The 21,859-nt window shown below is 39.2% G+C and overlaps 1 protein-coding gene across 8 annotated transcripts in view; it reads right to left on the bottom strand.

The window, feature by feature from the left end:
• Positions 1-478: 478 nt before the first annotated feature.
• LOC122532648 (disks large 1 tumor suppressor protein) overlaps positions 479-21,859 on the bottom strand; it is a 122,791-nt gene continuing 101,410 nt past the window's right edge. For 3 of the 8 annotated variants that reach the window (XM_043661619.1, XM_043661620.1, XM_043661621.1), the window contains 12 exons: positions 12,370-12,583; positions 12,129-12,286; positions 11,717-11,966; positions 11,215-11,317; positions 10,479-10,517; positions 9,017-9,058; positions 7,723-7,821; positions 5,836-5,985; positions 5,103-5,275; positions 4,541-4,650; positions 4,369-4,460; positions 479-3,995 (listed from right to left, as the gene is read on the bottom strand). In XM_043661619.1, coding sequence (XP_043517554.1) covers positions 3,886-3,995; positions 4,369-4,460; positions 4,541-4,650; positions 5,103-5,275; positions 5,836-5,985; positions 7,723-7,821; positions 9,017-9,058; positions 10,479-10,517; positions 11,215-11,317; positions 11,717-11,966; positions 12,129-12,286; positions 12,370-12,583 — 1,540 coding nt within the window. In that variant the 3' untranslated portion in view covers positions 479-3,885. The remainder of the gene's footprint in view (positions 3,996-4,368; positions 4,461-4,540; positions 4,651-5,102; positions 5,276-5,835; positions 5,986-7,722; positions 7,822-9,016; positions 9,059-10,478; positions 10,518-11,214; positions 11,318-11,716; positions 11,967-12,128; positions 12,287-12,369; positions 12,584-21,859) is intronic. The other 5 variants (XM_043661622.1, XM_043661624.1, XM_043661626.1 and 2 more) reach the window with 5 other exon arrangements.

Raw genomic sequence — 21,859 nt, 5'->3', positions numbered from 1 at the left:
CGGAAAGTCTTGGGACAGAAAAAAAATGGCTAATTTATCGGTAGGTAATGAAATTTTTCATTTGCATCTGCATTTTATCATACTACGGTTAATTACAGATTCTTTGTTGTATAAAGTATCGTTTAATTTTTGAGACAAGTGCGGGATTTGTTCCAAGATTCTTGAACAAAAGTGTACGCTGTATTTAAGTTCTGAAACTCAAAAGCAAAGGGAAATGGCGTTCGAGGGAAAGATCTGGTGATTTCGACACGAACTTAAAATTGGTAAAACGTTTATTAACTATTTAAAAACGATGAAACAAGGTGAACATGAGATTGACAATTCAATAAGTAATATTATTAAATAGACTATAGAGATGTATAATAAGTGTCTGTAGTAATTATTCTCTTTTATACGTTTCCTTTACATCGAGACAGACGTCTTTTTCACCTTAATATTCTCCGCTACCTCCATTTATTATTCTCTCTTTCTTTTTTTCTAAAAAAAGATTTTTTTCATTAACTTTCGGCGAAGCCTAGCCCTCTCAGTTTTCTTCTATTTTCTCTCTGTCTTCAGGCACGACCTGTGCGATAATATTAATACGTCAACGTTTCTCGCCCATTCGATTACATCCTTCATCAACTATCGATAATACACGCCTCTCTTTTACTTACTCACTCTCTCTCTCTCTTTTTTTCTTTTTTAAATTTCTTTTTCTTGCAAATACGTGCGACGGCTGTTGCGTTAACGATTCTAAACACAGGATTTCTTTTTTTTCGTAGGAAAAATAGCTCGTACAAAGCGTACCCATGCTAATTATTATACCCGATAGTGAATCGATGTCGTTCGGATAGCGCGCGACACACATCCCTACGAATAAACGAAAAAACGAATGCGGGGAGGGGAGGAAAAAGAACGCGAAATCGGCCCTTCTCGCTCGCCCCGACCGAAGAAAGGGTAATCGACGATGGCGAGACCGATTAAGCGAGATCGCCTGTACGATCGCCGATTGCGAAATCAAGTGTTGTAGGTGCGCGGCCATTGCGACGATATATAGTTTTAGCTACGTGCAAGCTCCGATTAAACGATCGTTCTTTCTCGCGTTTTCCAGATCTCCTTACTTCTTTTATTTCGTGAATCTTTTGCTACAATTTCCTTGCTAGACGTTTGCTTCTTCTTCCTTTCTCTTTTTTCTTTACGCATTTCTCTGTTCGCTCGTAAGTACAGATCTATCTCGTTTTCAACGCGACGTGTGATGTGATCGAAAAGATGCCCCATTCGATGGATTGTTTCTGCGATACTTTCTTTCTCTTTTTCTTGTTTCTGACCGCTTGTGTGCGAAAATGATTGAATAATGGCGGAGGCATCTCTCGTTGGTCTAGCTATAGCGGAAACTTTCGTTCGCAAATTTCTGTTTCACACGTGTCACTGAATCGATGGTTGAAATTCGCTCCCCCGTTTCCCCATTTATCTTCGCGCGTACGCGTCTAGCCTCCTGTTGATTGGCATGGGCCAATCGTAGAAAACGAAACGCGAATAGCTAACAGGTCCCCTGATTTTGCATCGAACGTACAATTGTAACGCGTGTAAATCGTCGCGACATATTCATCGTTTCAGTATACTCGAGAAATACTGTAACCTGCGTCTCCTGATCGTCTCTTGAACGCTACCACCATATACCATCTCGATTACCCGGGTATAGATATTTACAATAATATTATATTGTATATATATATACCTACTATCGTAATAATAATTTAGTAGTGGTATTTAAATTACAATAGCGTTCATTCTTTCTCTCCTTGCTGATCGTCACTCCCTTTCTCGCGCGCTTTCTCTCTATCTATACATATATATATTTATAAATATATATATGTATATAATGTTGCACATAACCCAATACTGGCTTAGTAATCTAGCTGTACAAAACATTATATATCGCTATTCTAGCATCTAGAGATTTGTCCTGTGAGGTTTGATGAATCGTGAGGTTCGTAATATACGTCTGGGTCCTGTCGTTTCTTGTTCATTTCCATCGTTTTATTTATTTCTTTCTCTTCTTCTTACTTCCCTCTCGTCTCTCAACACAAAAAGGAAAAAAAAAAAATAAAAAAACACCATAAAACAGACTCTCAGTGGGTATATCCCATACAGTATCTCGTTTCTTTGCGTCTCCATTTCGTTCGTCTAGTCAGTGCGTTTCTACTACATTCGAGTTTCCATCTCGTCAGACGACGAATCTTCTCGATTCCCTTCTGTCTCTCGCTCGCTTCTTATTGCGATTAAGTACATTAAAAAATACCGCGCTACTTCGCTCAGAATTAACCGGACCAAGCTATACATATATATGTATATAGTATGTTCGGTAAAGCCAAGTATGTATTATGTTTTATTGTTTCATTTTTTTTTTCATTTTTTTTTCTTTTCGTTTATTTTTCAGCGCACTCTCGCACCTCGTTCATTCGCCTTTTTTTTTTTTTTCGCCTGTCACACGCTTTCGTCGTCGTGTTCGTCGCGATTTGCGCGTGAAAAAAAAAAAAAGTTCTCTGCTTCAAGCGTCCTAAACGTGCTGTGCGCGTCGTACAAACAATCGCGACGAAAATCTATCTTAAACATCTACTATCATTTATTATTTCCTCCCGTCGTATTCTCGCTCGTTCGACTTCGGCGGAGCATCGGTTACTCGGTTTCTTACTCGCCTCTCTCATCGTGTTTCCAAGCGATCGCGTGACACATACAACGTAACACACACAGAACGCGCCGCGGCCCGAATTCGAATCGACGAACCGCGACGCGAGTCTTTCGGTAAAACGCACGATTCCTCGCTGCGCTCGTCGAGTCGCCGCGCACACGCAGTAAAAATCGATTCCGAGACGAATACACGACCGACGCGTCTCCATTCGTGCCAGTTTCTCTTCTCTTACAAATTACAAATTAGAAAGTAACTTCTAAAGGTTCTTCGACTCCTCTCTCAACTCGGGGAGTTCGAAGTTGCCGTGTATTCGTGCCTGTCGTCGTTTTGCTAACACAGTGATAAAAAAAATTCAACACGGTGACAAGTGTGTACGGGGAGGGTGATGTTTCTTGTTCTCTCGCACTCGGCAAACCCACTCGTCACGTGGAAAAACGCATGAGATAAAACATCGTGATACAACGAAACACCCTTCCAGGTATTAACACGTATCCCTCCTCCTGACAATCTCTCGTCGTCGGAAGGATCGTTCAAACGCCTTGAATATTCCGCGTTGCCGGATCTCTCTCTCTCTCTCTCTTTCTCTCTCTCTCTCGTCGAAACGGATAACAATTGCAGCGGGAACACGCCGTCGACTGTTTTATCCTTACATAATCAACAATCGAAGGGAAACTTCCCTTCTTTCGCGGCACGGACGATCGCGCGAGTTGCGAGTTCTCGCGGGATCGAGACTCTCCGAGCATGCGTTTTCAAACATGCCCGCGATTATTTATTTATTATTAATATTATTATTATTATTATCATCATCATCTTCTCTTTTATTTTTCTCCTTAATCTAACCTCCTCTCGTGAAAGTGCTACGTATTCTGATAAACCTTCGCGCGCTGTCAGCTTTGTCAGACTCGACGCGAAGTCTTTCTTTCTCTCTTTCTTTCCTTCCTTCCTTCCTTTTTTTTTTTTTTTCTTTTCCTCAACGAGCTTGGTGCACGGCTAACGCCTTTAATTGGGACATTGTGCTACTCGATTGGGTGGGTATGTGTGTGGGTGTGTGGGCGACGGAGCGGAGTGAGAGGTGGGGACGTGGATTGGGGAAGGGAACGGGAAAGGCATTAGAGAGTTACTCGATTACTTTATTAATTTATTAGTGATTAAGCTTGACGCCTCGGAGGTAGGGTCCAAGCGTTCGGACCAGGCTGAGCGTGGGGGGCAGGACGTCACAGTTGCTGGTCCCTGCACGGTACCCAAATGTTCGGGCCTGACTGCTCGGCGATCACCTCCTTCACCTTCACGTAAATCTCCTCGGGTGTGTCACCTTGCACCACGGCTGCAATAAAATAAGAAACAAAGTTGCGATGGGTGTACCCTCGACGAGACATATTGCCGAACTCTTGTAACTTCGTGGAAACATTTCGAGAGATCGTCTCGAAGTGTCCTCGATCTTCAAGATCCAACGATGAGAAAAAAATTTGTGGCGATTTGACAGCCAGACCAACGTGAATTACAATTGTAGAAGTAAAAACGAACGAATTTTAACGATTGTAGCATAAAATGTGGCTTTGAACACGAACTCCGTTCTTCGATTATTCTCGATCGTTCAAAGTCGTGCCAATTAAATTATTCAACTTCGCTCGGCGAAGTTACTTCGTTTTCGTGGTTTTGTATCGAAACTCGGGATATTATTATTGGAAATTACTTACCAGTAAAGTATTCTCCGAACTCTTGCTCCATCTTCAGTGCTCGTTCGTACGTTTTTTTCGCTTGTTCCTCGGTCATTCTCTTGTTCATTTCCCTTTAAACACGAAACAATCGCTCGTTAAACCGTGAACTTCAAGTTTCGAGAAACGAATCATCGGAAGCATCGCCACTTACATAACTGACTCCACGGACTTCGGTTTAATGAAGATGGCGATGGGATACAGCTGCGCCACTTGTAACCTCTTGATGGCATTTCCGCTCACGTCCAGAATACAGTGTTTTCCCTGTCATTCATTTTTATTAATCTATGTTAATATGTTACGGTCCATTATTATTTACTACCGATTACTGCACACTAGCATTTGCACGTATATTTCACTTTCGTAATATCAAATTTTCTTAGTCGCATGAAAATACTACCCGACACTGAAATATGAAACTTAGAATAAAAAGAAATCAAAATACAACAAGGGGCAGTTTGTGTAACACAAGAAAGAACACAAGTTTCAATTCATGTATTTTACGAGAAATTACAGCTATCTAAATATCTAAAGACAAATTTTCGCGAATTTGCATGATCTCTGTAAAAAAATTACGAATTTAATCGTTTTGGCAATATAACGCAAAATTTAACATGCTCGAATTTAATTAAACAGTATGTGAATTTTACGACGGATACGAGCAATGTGCAAATACTTTTTTCAGCGACTGTACACGTGGATTTTCTTCTCTTTACCTTCTCAGCAACCTCTTGCACTGACGCCACAGACGTGCCATAAAGATTATCATTGTACTGCCCGGCCTCAATGAACAAGTGATTCTGAATATCCCTTTCCATCTGTTCCCTGGATGCGACGAAATGATAATCACGTCCGTCCACCTCGTACTCCCTCCTACTCCTCGTTGTATCTGCGAAAATAAAAGACGTCTAACGCCATCGTTCTACGTAAAGTATTTTAGCATGTCATGCAATAAGCCGCGATGGAAAGTTAAAAGTCACGGTGAGCTCATTCACAAGTCACGTCGATCAACACAATTGAAATTGAAAGGCGACGATGTTACAAACACCGTTTTTAAAATTTATCATTCTTCTTACAATGAATATAAACGAAAGTAACTAGTTTGCTTAAACAAGCCAATAACGACAAATAAACAAAGAGCAGGATTGACCAGTATTACGCGACTTCTGAAGCAACATAATTTAACAAACGTTGTGACTTTGAATATATTTGATAAATATCAATCCCAAAAGTGAATCGATTCGATCGTTCAAATATTAACGCGGTAAAATCTCGGAAACTTCGTTAACTTCCCTTTCTCAACTGAGAAAAGGGAAAGAAAGAAATACAGCGCGGATTTAATTGGAGAGCAAGCTGCAACGTTCCGGAGGCGATCTCGAGAGATTCGTCGATGCAACGTGCGACCCAAATCGCGCAGCACGGGCTAGATTGAAGTCTGTTTCAACTCACGTGGCACACAGCTGCCGAATTTGTCGGGGAATTCCGAGATGAGGTCGTCGTTGATGCGGTCCTTGAGAGGACCGAGGATAATGACGGGTCGTGTGTACTGTATGGTGAGCTGTTGGACTGCCTCGTACGACAGCACGTTTTCTTCGCTGCCTGCAATTGCCAGTATAAAGGGGTACACTCGTGTTTTCCAGCGGCGGCCGGGTTTTGCGGTAGAAAGCTTTTGTTATATCCTCGGTTAGAATGTTTTTTTTTTTTTTTGCACTCTTACAAACAGGTAGATGCTGGGGAACAAAAGTTTCTCTCTCGATGCGCGAGAACTTTCCGATCTGCCGGACTGATCGCGAGAGAGAACGAGAAACGATCGCAACTCTCTCGATTGCAAGAAACTTTGATCGCGGTTCAAACGTCTAAATGACAGAGGCAGTAATACGTAGAGTGGCTGGCTGCGATCTACAAATGTAAACTACTGGGAAATTATTGTTACCGTTATGTAAAAGGAATTGTTCCGACGAAGAGCGAATTTTCGAATGGGTCACGATTTTACTTTCTGTACATTGTAAGCTAAATATAGTTGTGTGATTTTTAATGCTCGATACTTCCTACAGAAAGGGAATAATTGATTAAAATTATTACTTTTGTAAATAATTAATCTAATCTTCGAAAACATTACAGATTTTGGACTTTTATGTTCTTTATTGAAGAAAAAACTTAAACTAATGGTTTTGCAATATAAATATCTCAACTTTGTAGGAAATAACAAACTGCATCGATCTGCTTCAAAATTACATAGTTTCGTCGAAAAAAAACTATGTTACGTTACAGAAAAATTAATCTCACCCCTTCCCCCCTCGGAATTATTTGTTTTTTTTTAAATATATATATACATATAATAGAGAGTTCACCAATAATTCATATTTATAGATTAAAACTGATCACTCTGTATTACGTCACTCTGTATTAAGAATAATACAGAAACGCGAATAACCGGGAATAATAAAACTACGTTTCACTGCCCACCTCGAACGAGAAAATGATCCATGCTTCAGCACCTAGGAGATCAAAGCAAGGTAGGACAAATAAGGGTGGTAAGCTCCCTAAAGTCTAGAAGTTTAGGCGATCGACGAGTATCAAGGTCGACGTGGCATTAGTTACGTGGCGACTATGCTAGATACACTCGTTGGCGATGTTGGGGTTGGTTTACATACTTTGTAATCGATACACACTACGTGGTTATAACAATTTTAATACGATTACCAGAAAGCGTCGCTTCTTATCGTCTCGTATCATTTAACATTGGGATTATGTAACGCTGGCGATCATAACTGTTACAAATCTTACGAAGCTTGTATTCCTTTTCGCTCATTCGAAATAAAAAATTATTACGAGCGTGTAACTAAGAAATCAATAAGAAGCGACGCGATCTCTCATGATTTACGCAGCGTGTCTGCAACTCTCAATTAGAAGAAGAATCTACATGGGGATAATTAGTATTACAAAGAAATCAAAAGAAAACCAGACAGACACAAAGCACGTCGCGACTGTCCCAACTGCGCGAAGCGTAATCGGCGTTTTGTCAGTGCTCGTAAATATCGTGGACGGGGAATCGGTGTGAATTAAGAAACAAAAAAAAAAAGCACAAATTAAATAAGAAAAACCAAGAAAAAGAAGTAGAAAACAAAAAGAAAAAAAAGAAAACAATAACTGCAATTAAAAAAAGAGGGTCGGTATCGATCGAAAACCACGTTCGATAGCTTGTGTTAGTCAAGGACCTGGATTGGTATCTGCTGTTCACTCCTTGTTGTTTTTTTTTTTATTTTTTTCACACACTTTGAGTCTATTTTTTATTTTTATTCTCTTTTTTTTCGTGTATTTTTGTGCATCACTTACTAAACTCGTCATTAATGTCATCGTCCTCCTTTTCCAGATAAACTAACGTCAGTTCCTCCATATAAGGCAGTTCGACACGATATAAAATTTCTCTACTCCCTGCGACGCAAGACAAGATATCTTTTTGTGAATGAAACAGAGTAAAAGAAGCGCGCGGTGAGATGAAAGAGGAGACGAGAGAATGACACGCGCAATAGACGGAAATCGTGAACCATGATAACGGATATTAGTCTTCGAAGGCGATCGAGCGAAGCTTTAACGGAGACCTGGAGGACGTTTTGTTCCGTCTACGTTTCGTGCCGTAGCTTTTGCTCGTTTCACGATTGATGAACGAACTTTGGTAAATATCATGGATCGTTGGATGATTCGTGCGATGTTCAATGTGTTAATGCAGCGATGAATGATAGACACGGTCGATTGTCGATACTTGAAAATATTTAATCGCAGCTCCTTGCAAAATTTTTTACTTATTTACGTTACAATTTTTAATTAAAAACTTCGAAACATTTGAATTTAAGTTTCACGGGTATTAGAAATTACATGATAGATGTCAAAAAAGTCTCCATTTATTTATCTATGCCGGACATTGTAACTTCAAATTTAATTTCTTTTGTATTCTCAAACCTCGAATATGAACATTTCATCTGTCTCTCAATTTTGAAGTTCAATTTTCTTTCGTTCCCAAATCCCCGAGTACTGACAATGAGTGAAACCTTTGGGATAATTTTAACTTCGACTCAAAATAAACGTAAACGTCAATACGACATGAGAAAGAGAACATCTAGAAGTTTAAAACAAAAAAAAAAAAAAAAAAGAAATAAAAATAGAAAAAAAAATTGGAGCAATGAACAGAAAAAAGGGGTCCATTATTCCGCTCGCGAAGTCAGTTCGATTGCTCGGCTCGGTGTTTCCTCTTGGAAGTCGGTTGGGTTCGTTAATCGGCAACGCGGCCGAGAGGGAGAACGCCACCATTCAAAAATGACAACGCGCCACGACAAAAGGACGCTGTCGGACAATGCGTTCGTCCCGCGAACGGATCGTTATATCGCAGTAATGAACGTGTGCTTTGTTAATTGATGCGACCGAGATGAAACGAAGAGAACGAGGAGGAGAGGTGGAACGGGATAGGTCGGAATGTATAATGGGGACTGAAATGAAAGGCAAACAGAGAGAGGATACAAATATATAGGAATGAGTGAGACAGGGAGAAAGAGAGAAATAGAAAGAAATAGGTGACAAAGTGAGGAGAGAAAAATAAACAGAGAGAGAGAGAGAGAGAGAGAGACGTGATTACCTTCGGTGTTAGTGTCGTCCTGGGTGTAGCACAGCATGAATGCTAAAACATAACAAGTTCAATATTTCAGTATACGTTGCGTACTAACAAGCGGCCGTTAATAATTGCTAGGATTAATTAAGCTTTAAGCATGAACAATCATCGACCCTACCGGGGCCAGCTCGAGCTTTTCGAATAGCCCTGATTGGCCCGTTGTAATCGCTCGTCTTCCCGCGGCGCGCGCGAGTCTCGTTCTCGTACCTTGTTATCGTCCGCTCGTTTCGTTAATTAGCCATGAATTAACGATCGTTCAACGGCCACTGTCCATTTTACAAGGCGAAACAGGATTTTCTGATTTCCACGATTCAAAAAAACTGACGCTAAAGTGTTACAAAGTGTTCAAAAAAAGGTGCTTCTACTGGAAATTCTAACGGCAATTGGTATTTCTACGAACAGTTTCTCTTGTCACAGACTAGAATTCTGTTTCTACGCAGACACTCGGGAACGTTGAACGCAACGTTTAATTTCTTGCGCTGCAACGACATGCGCCACGCACGTCGAGAATTTTTTTATCGGAAAATTGCAATATTTTCTCAGTTTTAAGTATAATCCAGGCAAAACAAATAATGAATTTATTATTTTTCAATAATTTCTATCCAGTGATATATACTGACGAGTTCAAAAAGAAAGCGGCGAATTATTGTATACGGTTCGGTCACTCGTTATGGTCCGTTGCCAGCGCAAGTGGTTTACGACTTAGAGATAGTAGAGACAATGATGCCGATAATAAGGACAATAATAGTAATAGCTTTCGTCAAGAATTCAACAAGTGGCGGGTATTTTAATAAAGTTCCTCGGGTATTTCACGGAAATTCTTTCGTGCTCGCGCGAAGATCGGAAGGAACGTGAACGAGCAACGTTACAACTTCCGTTCACCATCGACTTGCTACACACGTGCTACCTCTACAAAGCATACGAGGGTGGTTCTATCACAACTACACGATCCATCGAGAAGGGGTTAGCCAGTTAAAGAAGCGAGTCGAGTGAAAGCGTTGAGACTTGTAGCCGCGATCGCGGTGTTAGTTGATCAAACGCAGGCAAACGGCACGACAATATATACTAGGTGCAGGGATGAAGTTGCAGAATGTTTGGACGCAAGCACAGAGAAGAGAATATGTACGAAAGAGCGAAGAGACATCTCGAGAAGTATTAACTAAGTTCACAGGGTCGTTGATAACGTTTCTGTCTCTCTTCGAGAAAATTTGCTTTCCTCTAACGTATCGATTCTTTTCGTTGATTGACTTTCTCGTATTAAGAAAAAAAAAAAAAGAAAAAAAGAAAAGAAAAGAATGAAATAGAAATGTACATATGTGCACGCGCTCGCGTGTGTCTCGTGTATGGTATAACCGTGTACAGGTGTGTGTACAGATGTGTCGTGTGATTGTATCTTGTTTCTTCTTGTTGACTAACTTGGAATACTTACGTGTAGGATCGTTTTCGTTCTCGGGTGTCGTGGGCGACCCTACACAAGCAGGCAAAAACAAAACACATGTCACGTTTTCACATGGTAAAAAACACAAAAGCTCAATCGGAAGTTGGGCGTATTCGTCGTACCTGTCACGAGTATGCTTAAACGGTGCCGACACGCATCTTTGAACGCGCAAATCGCGATTCGAAGAGATCACGTATGTTTCGTTTCGTTTGACGTTTCGCGATTTTCTTTTTTATTTTTCTCGTTTTAATCGCTGGGTTGGCTTTGATACATGTTTAATAGAAAGAACACTCTCTATGTTAACACGTCGATCGATCGAAAGGAGTGAAAGTAAAAAAAAAAAGAAGATAAAAAACGATCGAACGAAGGGGGAAAACAAATGGAGTTCACGAACATTTAGTAACTTTAAATCGTTCGAGAGTTAATTTCTGTCCAGTTCGTTCGATGGATTACGTTTAAGAAAAAAGAGAAAAAAAAACAAACAAACATAGAAATATCGTTGCAATCGGGAATATCAAGACACACGTAAAAAGTACTAATTGTAAGTTCAAACATATGATCTAGATAATACAGTATATATATATAGTGACTGAGAAATACGACGAGAATTAAAAAAAAAAAGAAAAAAATTGTCACGTAAAAAACCACAATAGATAATATATACGGATCTGAACATGCACAGAACGTGCAGGATACGAGTTTGCTCATTTTTTTTCAAGACACTCACGTTCCTGGTCTGACCCATCCTCGGATTTGTCATCCTTGCTCTTCATGAACGGGAACTTCCTGCTGAACGAGAAGTTCTTCTTTTTTCTATCCAGTGTCGATTGCTGCGAAGAAAACGACCATTTTTTTTTTTTTTTTGTTAAATACTTTAGATTTTTACCTCTCTCTTTTTACGTTGAAAAAATATTTTTCAATAATCATCAGTGACTGTACGTGTGTGGCAGTACAAGATACCTTTAGTAATGTCTTTTACAGTGAAAATACTGTTAGAGATCATGTTTCGAGTAATTCGAAGTTGACGCTTCGCATTCCAAATCTAAATTATTTTTAATTGTCAATTAAAAATTAATCCTTCCAATTTTTAATTGAATTACTATTCTAATTCTTAATTAATTGTCATTTCTAATTGTAAGTTATTTTCATTTGCAACTAACAATATGATATCGATCCGATCGTATCGTCCTTCTTCTTGATTTCACGCGCAACCGATTGAACGAGCTCACCTTGTCGAGGATGACCGGCATGTGGCCTTGGAACTTGACGGAACGATCCCTGGCGCGTTGCTTCCGTTCCCATCGTCTGCGTGACGGTATTATGCCGAGACCCTCCTCCTCGCCCTGAGGAGTTACTCTTCTAGCTTGCCACCATTCATCGTCGCTGGCATTCGTCACGTGTAGGATTTCACCGTAACGGAATGCCAAACCGCGGCTCGGCAGCCCGTCGTCCTTGTTAGGATCGTAATCGAACAACGCTCTGTGAAAGTGGATGCAAAATCAATTACCAACTGGATTTCTTGCCTTTGACAACTTTATTTAAAAATAAATCAGACTTCTATCTTTATATTTTGAAAACCACAATGGATGGAGGATTAATCTTCCTTTTCTTTTTTTTTTTTTTTTCTCCTTTCAATCTTACCTAACGTAAAGCGATTTCTTTTGCGAGGTCCTCATGAGGGTGCCTGTCATCAAATTCTGCTGAGAGATCTGTTGTTTAAGATCATGGATCTTGGCCTCGAATCTGTTGTAGTCTTCGGGCTTGTACTGTACCACGATCGTCACTGTCTGCCCGGTACCCTGAACAACACACAAGTATCGCAATTTCTAATCACTGGTATAACGAATAACGAACTCGTAAGAAGATCGGCACTTGAAGATACCTTAAGGGCCGCGGCGGCCTCTTCGTGGGTGGCTGTCCGAAGATTAATGCCATTGACACTGAGTATCTGATCGCCACGGCGTAGTTCACCGCTGAGGTCGGCAGGACCTCCGGCTAGGATGAATGAAATGAAAATTCCCTCGCCATCTTCGCCACCGACAATATTGAAACCCAGACCGGAGGAACCTTTGTTGAGCACGACCGTACGTACCTCCCTGAAAGAAGACGAAAGTGAATTGTTAATTAATTATTACGTTTCATCGATTGTATGTAATTAAAATTACATCAGAAAAAAATTGATTAATAACGTATTAATAACTTCTCCGGAGCTCGATTAAAGAGATAGACCAGGGCAAGTTTACGATTTCTTTTCACAAGTATTTATCAAATGAATCCTTACAATCTTTCGTAATGTATCATATAAATGTAATTTCCAGCGATTTAAATAATCGAAGTATCGACTTTCTAATTTCCATTTTTAAATGCATAAGAATTTTTTAGTTGTGAACTTTTAAGACTAACGAAGTTAGTAACAATATAAAGCCTCCTAAATTTTGTAACAATATAAAGCCGAGAGTTCACGTATTTCGAAAAGAATTGGAAATTTTTATTTGGTAATTATTTATGAGAAGAATTCGCAAAGTTTGACCAGTTTTGTAGATAGCTCAGAATACACTATCACCTCAGTAGAATTCATAGTATCTACATAATCAATATTCATCTAAAAATAAAAGCAGAGAATTTATTTTCACGAGTTTCAAGATAAATTTAGAAAGTACTCTTTTTCACGCTGTATCTTGATGTATCGACTTCTGTGTGATTTATGCGTTACTCAACACGTGCGATCCTCTTTCTAATTTACGCGAAGAAAAACTGGCGTTTCCCTTTCATTAAAAGAACACTCTCCCTTCCGGATGAAAGGGAGCAACGCGGTTCTCTTTTTCTTTCAGCCAAGGGGTCGAAGTTTTTTCATTACGGACACAAGTGGTATCGAGTTCTTAAACTACGTCGTTGGTCATTAATTGCTCCGTGTCTCATACTGCTTTAATTAAAGTCATCGTTCTAGAGGAACGAGCCGCGTTAAAATAACTCTTCGAACAAGCACGATCGTAACACAGCTTTATTAGGCGTAGGTATTCTCTCAATGAAACACTTGAATTCACCGTATCGTTCCAATAAATCTGACGAATACGCAAATCGAATTAACCACGAATGCCAGATTGAAAGCAGTGATTTATAGAATAAATAATCAATTCATTCTTCACTCTTTTGCTTATTGAAAACATAATTATACAAAAAGACAGGTTATTGTTGTTCTACGCAATAAAAAATAGAAGATTAATTTATCTAGGAAGTATTAAGATATATTAGTATATTTTGGAAATTATATATATTATATGTGTCTCTGCGTCTTTGAAGATTCTCGTATGTGCCAAGTTTCTTAAAAATTTACAGTCTAATTATAACGATTAAGAAACCTTCACATATTGAAACGTCCCTGGCACCAGCTCGCGCAATATACAAGCTATTCCATATTCAATCTCACATATCTCAATGCTAAGCTACTATCGCACATATCGTATCATATCATATCATACCTATCGCACGGTATACCAGTCACGACGCAATAAATCTCTCTCTCTCTCTCTCTCTCTCTCTGTCTGTCTCTTCTCTCTTGAATTACAATCGACCGTGAACATCGTGAGAAGCGAAATAGAGAGAAGTTGAAAGGCAACGTACGTAAGATTCGTCTTCGCGAAATTCTATCATCCTGCACGAAATCTTTGAGACACATGTACCCGACTGCTTGTCATTTCCGTGAATCGTTCGCAACTACACGGGTACGAAACGAGCTTTGTCTCGCACGGCCAATCTGAAACGGTCGAATTTCAATAGGAATCTTAATTAAACGCGGTAAATTTCGCGTGTCTACGGGTTCCGTCACATACGAGGATCATCGTCACGTACGTCGACGAATATTTCCGGGAATCCGCTGCAAAGAGACGAGGCTGGTTTTTCAAGCGATTTCGAAACAGCGAGGTACACTCGCGTTCGTCTCGCGTGATTGACGCAATAGCGTACAGTTCTGCGATCGTTTGTTGAAACAGTCGTATTTAGTGGTGCGTTTAATTTACGGTGTTGATAGTTTTATACCGTATAAATTATAAAGATGTTCCTTTTTTTTTTTTTTTTTGATTTTCAAAAGAATTGTTGAGGAAATTATTCTCAATCGTTTTTGATCGTTGAGGAAAAATGTCGAGGTAAATTAGAGTAACTGTGAAAATTGATGATCCAGACGAAAGCTTCACAAAATTTACAGGAGAATGGTTTTAATCGTTTGCAAATGCAACTTGAAAATTTTCTGTGCTGATCATTTAGTTAAAATAAGTTCAGAAAGTGTTCTAAGTTGTAGGCAATCGTATGATGCAGAATCCTGTACTCCGAAAAATCTTCAATCAAATGCTCTATCGATCTAAAACAAATCAAAATTGATCCCAACACTCTTGGTTCAATTCAATTCAATTTCAATCTATTATACAAACACCGTGACATTTCCGAATGAACAGCAAAGATACGATACAATTTAATTATTTATTTATTCGTATATTTTTATTATTACATTTACTATTGATTTTAGATTTGAAAGCTTCTCTTTTCTTATTCTTTCTAGTATTTACTCGTTGAAAACATTTCTTCGATCGGTTCGTCAAATAACTTAATATGATCACGTCAGCTGATTAAGACCTGTGTACTCTCTTCGGACCAAACAAGATCAATATAACACTGTGAAAATCAATTGCCATAATAAAATACATCCTATTTGAGAACTTCAGTATAAAATTAATCCCTATACACAACCAAAAGAATCCAAAATATTATATTTTCAATTAAATCCAAATGACCGTCGAATCGTTCATTTTCAACGAACAGCAATTGAATAATTTCTCTCGCTACGAGTCTCGTATTGTTCTACACGAAAATCTTTGTTATTTCATCGCATTATCCATTGTAACATAGTTTCTTTATGCGCGTTACCACTCCTCGTTACATCAATTTGCTTGGTCCGCGGGTGTGTCGGCGCAATTGATATGTATTTCTGCCTCAAACGTAGAATATTGACAAACGAGCGCCTGTGTACGTGCCACGGCCTTTAAAATCGCGTCATCCAACGCAACAATGCATCGATCGAGTGGAGAAACGAGGTTCCGTTCGCAAATTGTTTCATGTTCCGTCTGTCAACGCGAGAATCGTGTCTGTATATGTATGTGTATGTGTATGTGTGTGTGTGTGTGTGTGTGTGTGTGTGTGTGTGTGTGTGTGTGTGTGTGTGTTTCCGCGACAGACGCCTACGAGAACTCGATTTCAACTGCGTGGTGATTAACTGCCTAAGCTTTCAACGCTCCTGGCCAGAGGAATTTCGTGTTTCCTCTTTTCTTTGCGTGCAGCGTGCTCGCAATCGGAATAGATGGTCCAGTGCACGGCGCTTTGCGATTCATCCGCCTCTCCTCCAATGAAACTCGTCGAACCCGTTTTTTTTTCAGAGTACAGTAAAATGTAAAATTCGGTTTACATGAAGTCGTTAGAAGAAATTGCATGAACCACGAGAGAGAGAGAGAGAGAGAGAGAGAAATTTTGTTTGAAAAAAATCCCTACGAACCTCTTCCTCTTCGTATGTATTTCATACACATATTTAACTCGATTTTACGATCTGCAGTAGCTACGTCGACAAAATTTCATTTGTCTCAGTTTGTCAAATCCTTGAAATTCCAGTGAACATTTCTTCGAAAAACGCGCTTCCGTGCGTGTCCATTGTTCCGAGTACGTACCACTGTTACAACCAGGAAACTGAGAATATCGGCCAGCCGCACAATCGGGCTGAACAATTAGATACTATCGGCCGGGATTGGGGATGAGCCGCTCGAGATATCGAGATGTCGTCTACGGTTCGAGATATTGACTCGTATCGCCCGTGTGCTCATCCACGGTTAACAAAGACAGAGCTTGATTCGATTGCTCTGTCAACTTTTCGCTTCGCGATAATATTTGCACGGATTTTTCGCCGAATGAGAGGGATTCGCGATGCACGACTTGCGTTACCGCGTAAAGGCATTAACGTTCGCACGCAAAGTCAACAAAGCACGAACATTGAGTGCTCGACGTTTCTGGCAGAGCATAAAAGTTCATCAACCAAACACTTCATAAATATCCCGCCGTTAAATATCACAGAAACTGAAAAATGTCCCGGTACACGCGGGAACACGCGAGGCGTAATTGCTAGGCTCGGCGCGAGTCAGCGTGAAACCTCGGGTATCACACGCTGCCGCAACTGGATAGCCTTAATTAAAGCCGTGTCACGTAAAAATCTCGACGAACCACAAATTTTTGCACAACTCGAGGGAGAAGGGGGCGGGAAGAGAGACAATATAGAGAGTGGTTGAACGGGCGCTTCCGAGGGAGAAACGCACGATGTTCTAATTAAGATCTCCGTCAAAAATTTCCTAGCCTATTCAGCCGAGGTTCATTGCTCACGAGAGTTGCTCCGCCAACACCCGGTTGAACTTTGCATCAAAAATCTAGGGTTTATCGTCTCTCTCTCTTCCTCTCTTTCATTTTTATGAGTCGTTCTACGTTCGTCTCTTTAGCCATACACAGCTCGCCGCAGAGGGAGGATTTCATCCCTGAAAGGTCGATTTTCATTCCGTTTCAAAGGAGCCACTCGACGCACGGAGCTTCTCGCTTGCGTTAACAAAGACCTCAAATTAGTGGTCGGCCGGTGCAGCTGCGTTTCCAGGGCTCCATTAAGGTCACGTCGCAATGCACACGCCGGATAAACCGGAGGGACTGCGCTACACACACCGCGAGCGTCAGTCGGGAAATGCTGAATTTTACCGGGGAATTTAGAAGCGAACGATCGTTCGACGATCGATTCACATCGATTGAACGCACGTACACTGCTGGTGGATAATTATACAGAAAGAAGCAAAAGAAGATGAAGGAATTTGGTAGATCATACGAACGAGGATCCATCGATTTCGACCGACTGAGAGCAATCAAAATTTTGAGCAAATTTCTTCCAGCACGTGTAACCGCTCAGCTTCGACTTTCAAGATATTCGTGAAGAAACTTGTGATATTCTTATTTCGATCGATATTTACCAACTTCTCGCCAAGAAAGAGAAAGAAAATGATCGTTGATTGATTAATATCCATTGATTTGAGTGGACCATCGTTCATCGCCGCGAATAGAGCAAGATTTCGCAATTGCAACCTGATTCAAAATATTAATACAGGCACAAATATTTCAAAGTTACACAGAGATCAAGATAATTATTCGAATTACTATACTATGCTGAAATTCATTGAATATAGTCAGATTGACTGGTGTTTGGACAATTACACTGCACGTTTAAAAATGTTTCACGAAACTTTGTATATGCAACCATGGACAATGTCGGGAAGCATTCAGCTTCGCAGGAAATGACTGATATTGAGGGATCGCTTAAATAATAAAGGGGGAAAAATATGTGTGTAAGAGAGAGAAAGAGAGAGAGAGAGAGAAAGCCGATCGAGCAGAGCAAGTGGTTAACGATTATTCCATAGAACAACTATATTTAGCCGGTACCACGGCAAAGCACGAAATGTCAATACCTTGCGTGGTACGCCATACACAATATCGCGCGCACCAAGAGTTTGAAACTGCTCAAACATAACGCTCCACTCGAACGCGTTGCATATTTAATGTCTTTTCATCTGAAAATCCAAAATGTCAAATAAAGCACATGCAAAGGAACTAAACGCTTCATTTCCAAAACTGGCGATCGACGATTCATTTCACATTCCAATAAATATTTCAGAATGATCGAAACAAGATGAATGCCCTCGACATGAATAATTAAATAAGATAACGTTCTTTTGTTGCAAGATAATATCTTACAAAAATTAAATAGACAAAGAGTTTATATAAATTTCACGTGGCAGCGTGTTAATAACTCTTCCACTTTCATCAAGCGATTCAATATTAAAATGTTCCTTTTATAAAGAAACTTCCCACTATACACTTTTCACTATATAGTGCGATATGCTGTGCTGTATGCAATATGTATATAGGATATAATATGGTATGTTATAATCATCCCACTATAAAAAGGAAAAATATTAGTTTTAGAAAATTGTGGAGTAACATTCGTATGCTGTGGTATGTTGTTCACGTATTGTTCATAAGAACTATTTGCTGGATATACTATCCAAGACTCTATTCTAGTATATAGAATTGGAATTACAACTGAACACAATTCTATATTATTTTAAAGAATGTCTGAAATGTATGTAATACATAAAATGATGGTATCAATTAAATCGTAACGAACCAAATTATGTACTCTATACACTTTTCGAGAAAATGTTTTGATGAATGAGAGAGATAGTATCATGTTAGGTAGAATTTTAATATTTAAATAACGCTTACGTACTTTAACATCAAGTGGTATTAAATATGTAAAGTCAGACCTGGATATTTTATATCTCCGTTTATCTCTATTATCTCTATTAATATCTGGATATTCTATACCTTCTGGGGATATTATATGATCTACTGAGACAGAAGTGGCTTCAATATGCAAGAAAGTCCTATTCACACCCACCATAAAATTAGTCGACCTTCTTACTATTCAAGTGATACGAAATATGCATGTGTAAACTATTTCAATTTCATCAGAAGCTTGTACAAACCTGAGGATCACAGTCACGGTCGAGGACCCGACCGATCATGAAATATTTATGATCGTGCTCTAACTGGGAGCACGATTTCACGGTTAATTGACCTTTCGCTCGGGCAAATTCATGAATGACTTCATTTTCGTTAGCTCGAAACACCGAGGATTACATCTCGGAGGAACATCGACTTTAAGCAGTCGGTGTGACGTTTCGTATCTGACCGAAAGCTCGTCCTTCGACACAAAACGATCACCACGCTCGCAATCCCCGTGGAATGCAGCTCGACGAGAATCCAGCGACTTGCGCGTATATACATATGTATAATATATATGCAAGACTGATATGACCATGTTTTCCTCGCGATTGATTTTCATAAAAAACTATGCAGCAGTGTCATTTTACTAAAAATTTGTACTGTTAGATGCAAGAGTATTAATCCATTGAGCTTTAACGCAACATTTATTATTCTTCTTAATTTTTCAAGTATCACTAGATTTCGTTCATTTTCTGCCAATTTCGTCAATTTTTAATATTGGGACTTTGAAAGAAAAAAATTTCATGTGTCAAGGGTCCATCTAGAATTTTATGAAATATCAAGATATCGAACTATATATAATATTATAATATATATAATATTATAATAAAATATTGTTTATAATAAATAATAATTGTTAATATATATAATATTATAATTTTATTATATTTTTATTATAATAAATAATAATTGTTAATATATATATAATATTATAATAAATTATTGTTTGTCGATGAGTTAGTATCCTACACTGATTGTGTTAATGAAACATATTAAAAAACAACATGAAATTTTTAATATATCATGGACAGTCAAATATATTTAACTTTTAAATATCATTTTGTCACTGAGGTCCTCCTTGCATCCAACAGTAGATATAATCATAAGCGTAACCGAGAAATTGTTGCGTTACTATCGTATCAATCGAAAATGAAAAACAGTTTCGTTCGAGGTGATGGAATTGAAAAGAAAGAAACATTTTCCTTTGAAGTTTCAGCTGAAAAGGTAGAGCTTCGAGGAATCGAGTTTTTAGCTTTTGCGAAGGATTTCGCATAACATGATGCAACGTTCCGAATAATAACCAACGTACCAGTGTATAGAGTTGTTTGTTTCTTTGTGAAAGAGTGCTTCCAAGAATACAAATACTTCGTCTTGTTACATTTCAGAATGTGTATGAACAACAAAATCGTATTAAATTGCAACTGTGTCTTCATTTCTTAAAATATTTTAATCTTTCCTTGAATTTCAATTTTATTTTTTCAAGCGCTTCCAAGAATACAAATACTTCCCTTTGCATTCCTGGACATCCCAGGATAACGAATAATAAAGTTGTTCGTATTAAATTACAACTGTGTCTTTTTTTTTTTAAATATTTTAATCTTTCCTTGAATTTCGACCTCCTTTTTTTGAAGAATGATTCCAAAAATACAAATACTTCTCTTGGACTTTCTAGGATATGTGAATAATAAAACTGTTCGTATTAAACTGAAGCGACGTTTTCGATTTTCTTTCAAAATGCCCTTTGGAAACAGTTTTAATATCTCCTTGAGTCTTTTTTCTGAGAATACAAATAATTTTCCTTACACGATTCCAGTATAGTGATAAAATCATTCGTATAAAACTGAAACGATTCAATCGTGTCTTCAATTCGTTTCGGTTCATTTCCTTCAAATTCATTTTTTTTCCCTTTTTTTTTTTAAATATCCTTGACACAGAAAGGACCTTGAGATCCTCCCAACTATTAAAAGATCCTCGAGCAAAAATACCTATCGAGTGTCGTCTATCTTTGGTACGCGCGACACTCGATCTGTCCTCGATTCATCGATCTCCCAGACTACAAAAACAACCTTCGTACGCGAATCTTTCTCGCCCCTCGAAAAGTTTTCGCGTAACGCACGCTTGTTTAATCCGCGGACGGAGACGTCACTGGCGCACGCGGGTTTCAGCTGATCCAATGCTCACCTGCGCAATACGCCCGAAACTGCGATACGTGCATGTTTCGTCGCACCTGTTCGTCAACTGTTCCGCAATGGCGCGATTGCCAGCGGAAACGGAAATGTCACTGGGTCAAGAGGACTCGAGGAGGTCCCAGCTCGAATTGAGAAGCGAGTCAGTCTTGTCTCTCGAAGCAACATTCTACTTATGAGTTCATTTTTAACTAGTCAGTGAAATGAGTTTCAGTCAACTAGTTATTAATCAGGTTTTTAATTTTAATTAATTACGTTTCGCAACAAGTGTCTCGAGAAGTATTTATTCCTCAAATACGTATGAAGAAGTTCCTCTACTTTTAACAATCCAAACAACTGTCGCGAAACAGCGTCAATCACCTAGCATCGGTATCAGCCAATTTACATTAATCATTCGTGCATCGCAGACTAACTAAATCTTTTTTTCCAAATCAAGGAAAAGACTTCGTGGTTTTGGACTGTCGACTCGTCAGCACGGAATTCACCTGGAACTGCATCGGTTTGCTCTCGTAAAACGAATTTAATTCACGATCCTCGTTAATCCTTCATCCGACAAGCTGAGCGCCTGTCGATGAAGACAAGAACCGAGCATCGAGAGAATGAAACAGACGCTCGATGGAAGAGCAATTCCTGGTTACAAATATTCGTTGAATCGCAGCACCGTCACAGAGAAGCACTCCCGCCGTCAAATTAGAATTACATGCATGTAATGTACTTGGCTCAGGATCGGCGTTGCTGAATTACCGGTATTGAAGCGCGCGAGAAAAGCAAGATGAT

This window comes from Frieseomelitta varia, unplaced genomic scaffold (genome assembly GCF_011392965.1).
Source record: "Frieseomelitta varia isolate USP_RPSP 00005682 unplaced genomic scaffold, Fvar_1.2 scaffold_462, whole genome shotgun sequence".
Classification (NCBI taxonomy): domain Eukaryota; kingdom Metazoa; phylum Arthropoda; class Insecta; order Hymenoptera; family Apidae; genus Frieseomelitta; species Frieseomelitta varia.
Note: the sequence above shows the minus strand (reverse complement) of the source record. Positions and strands in the feature narration are given on the sequence as shown.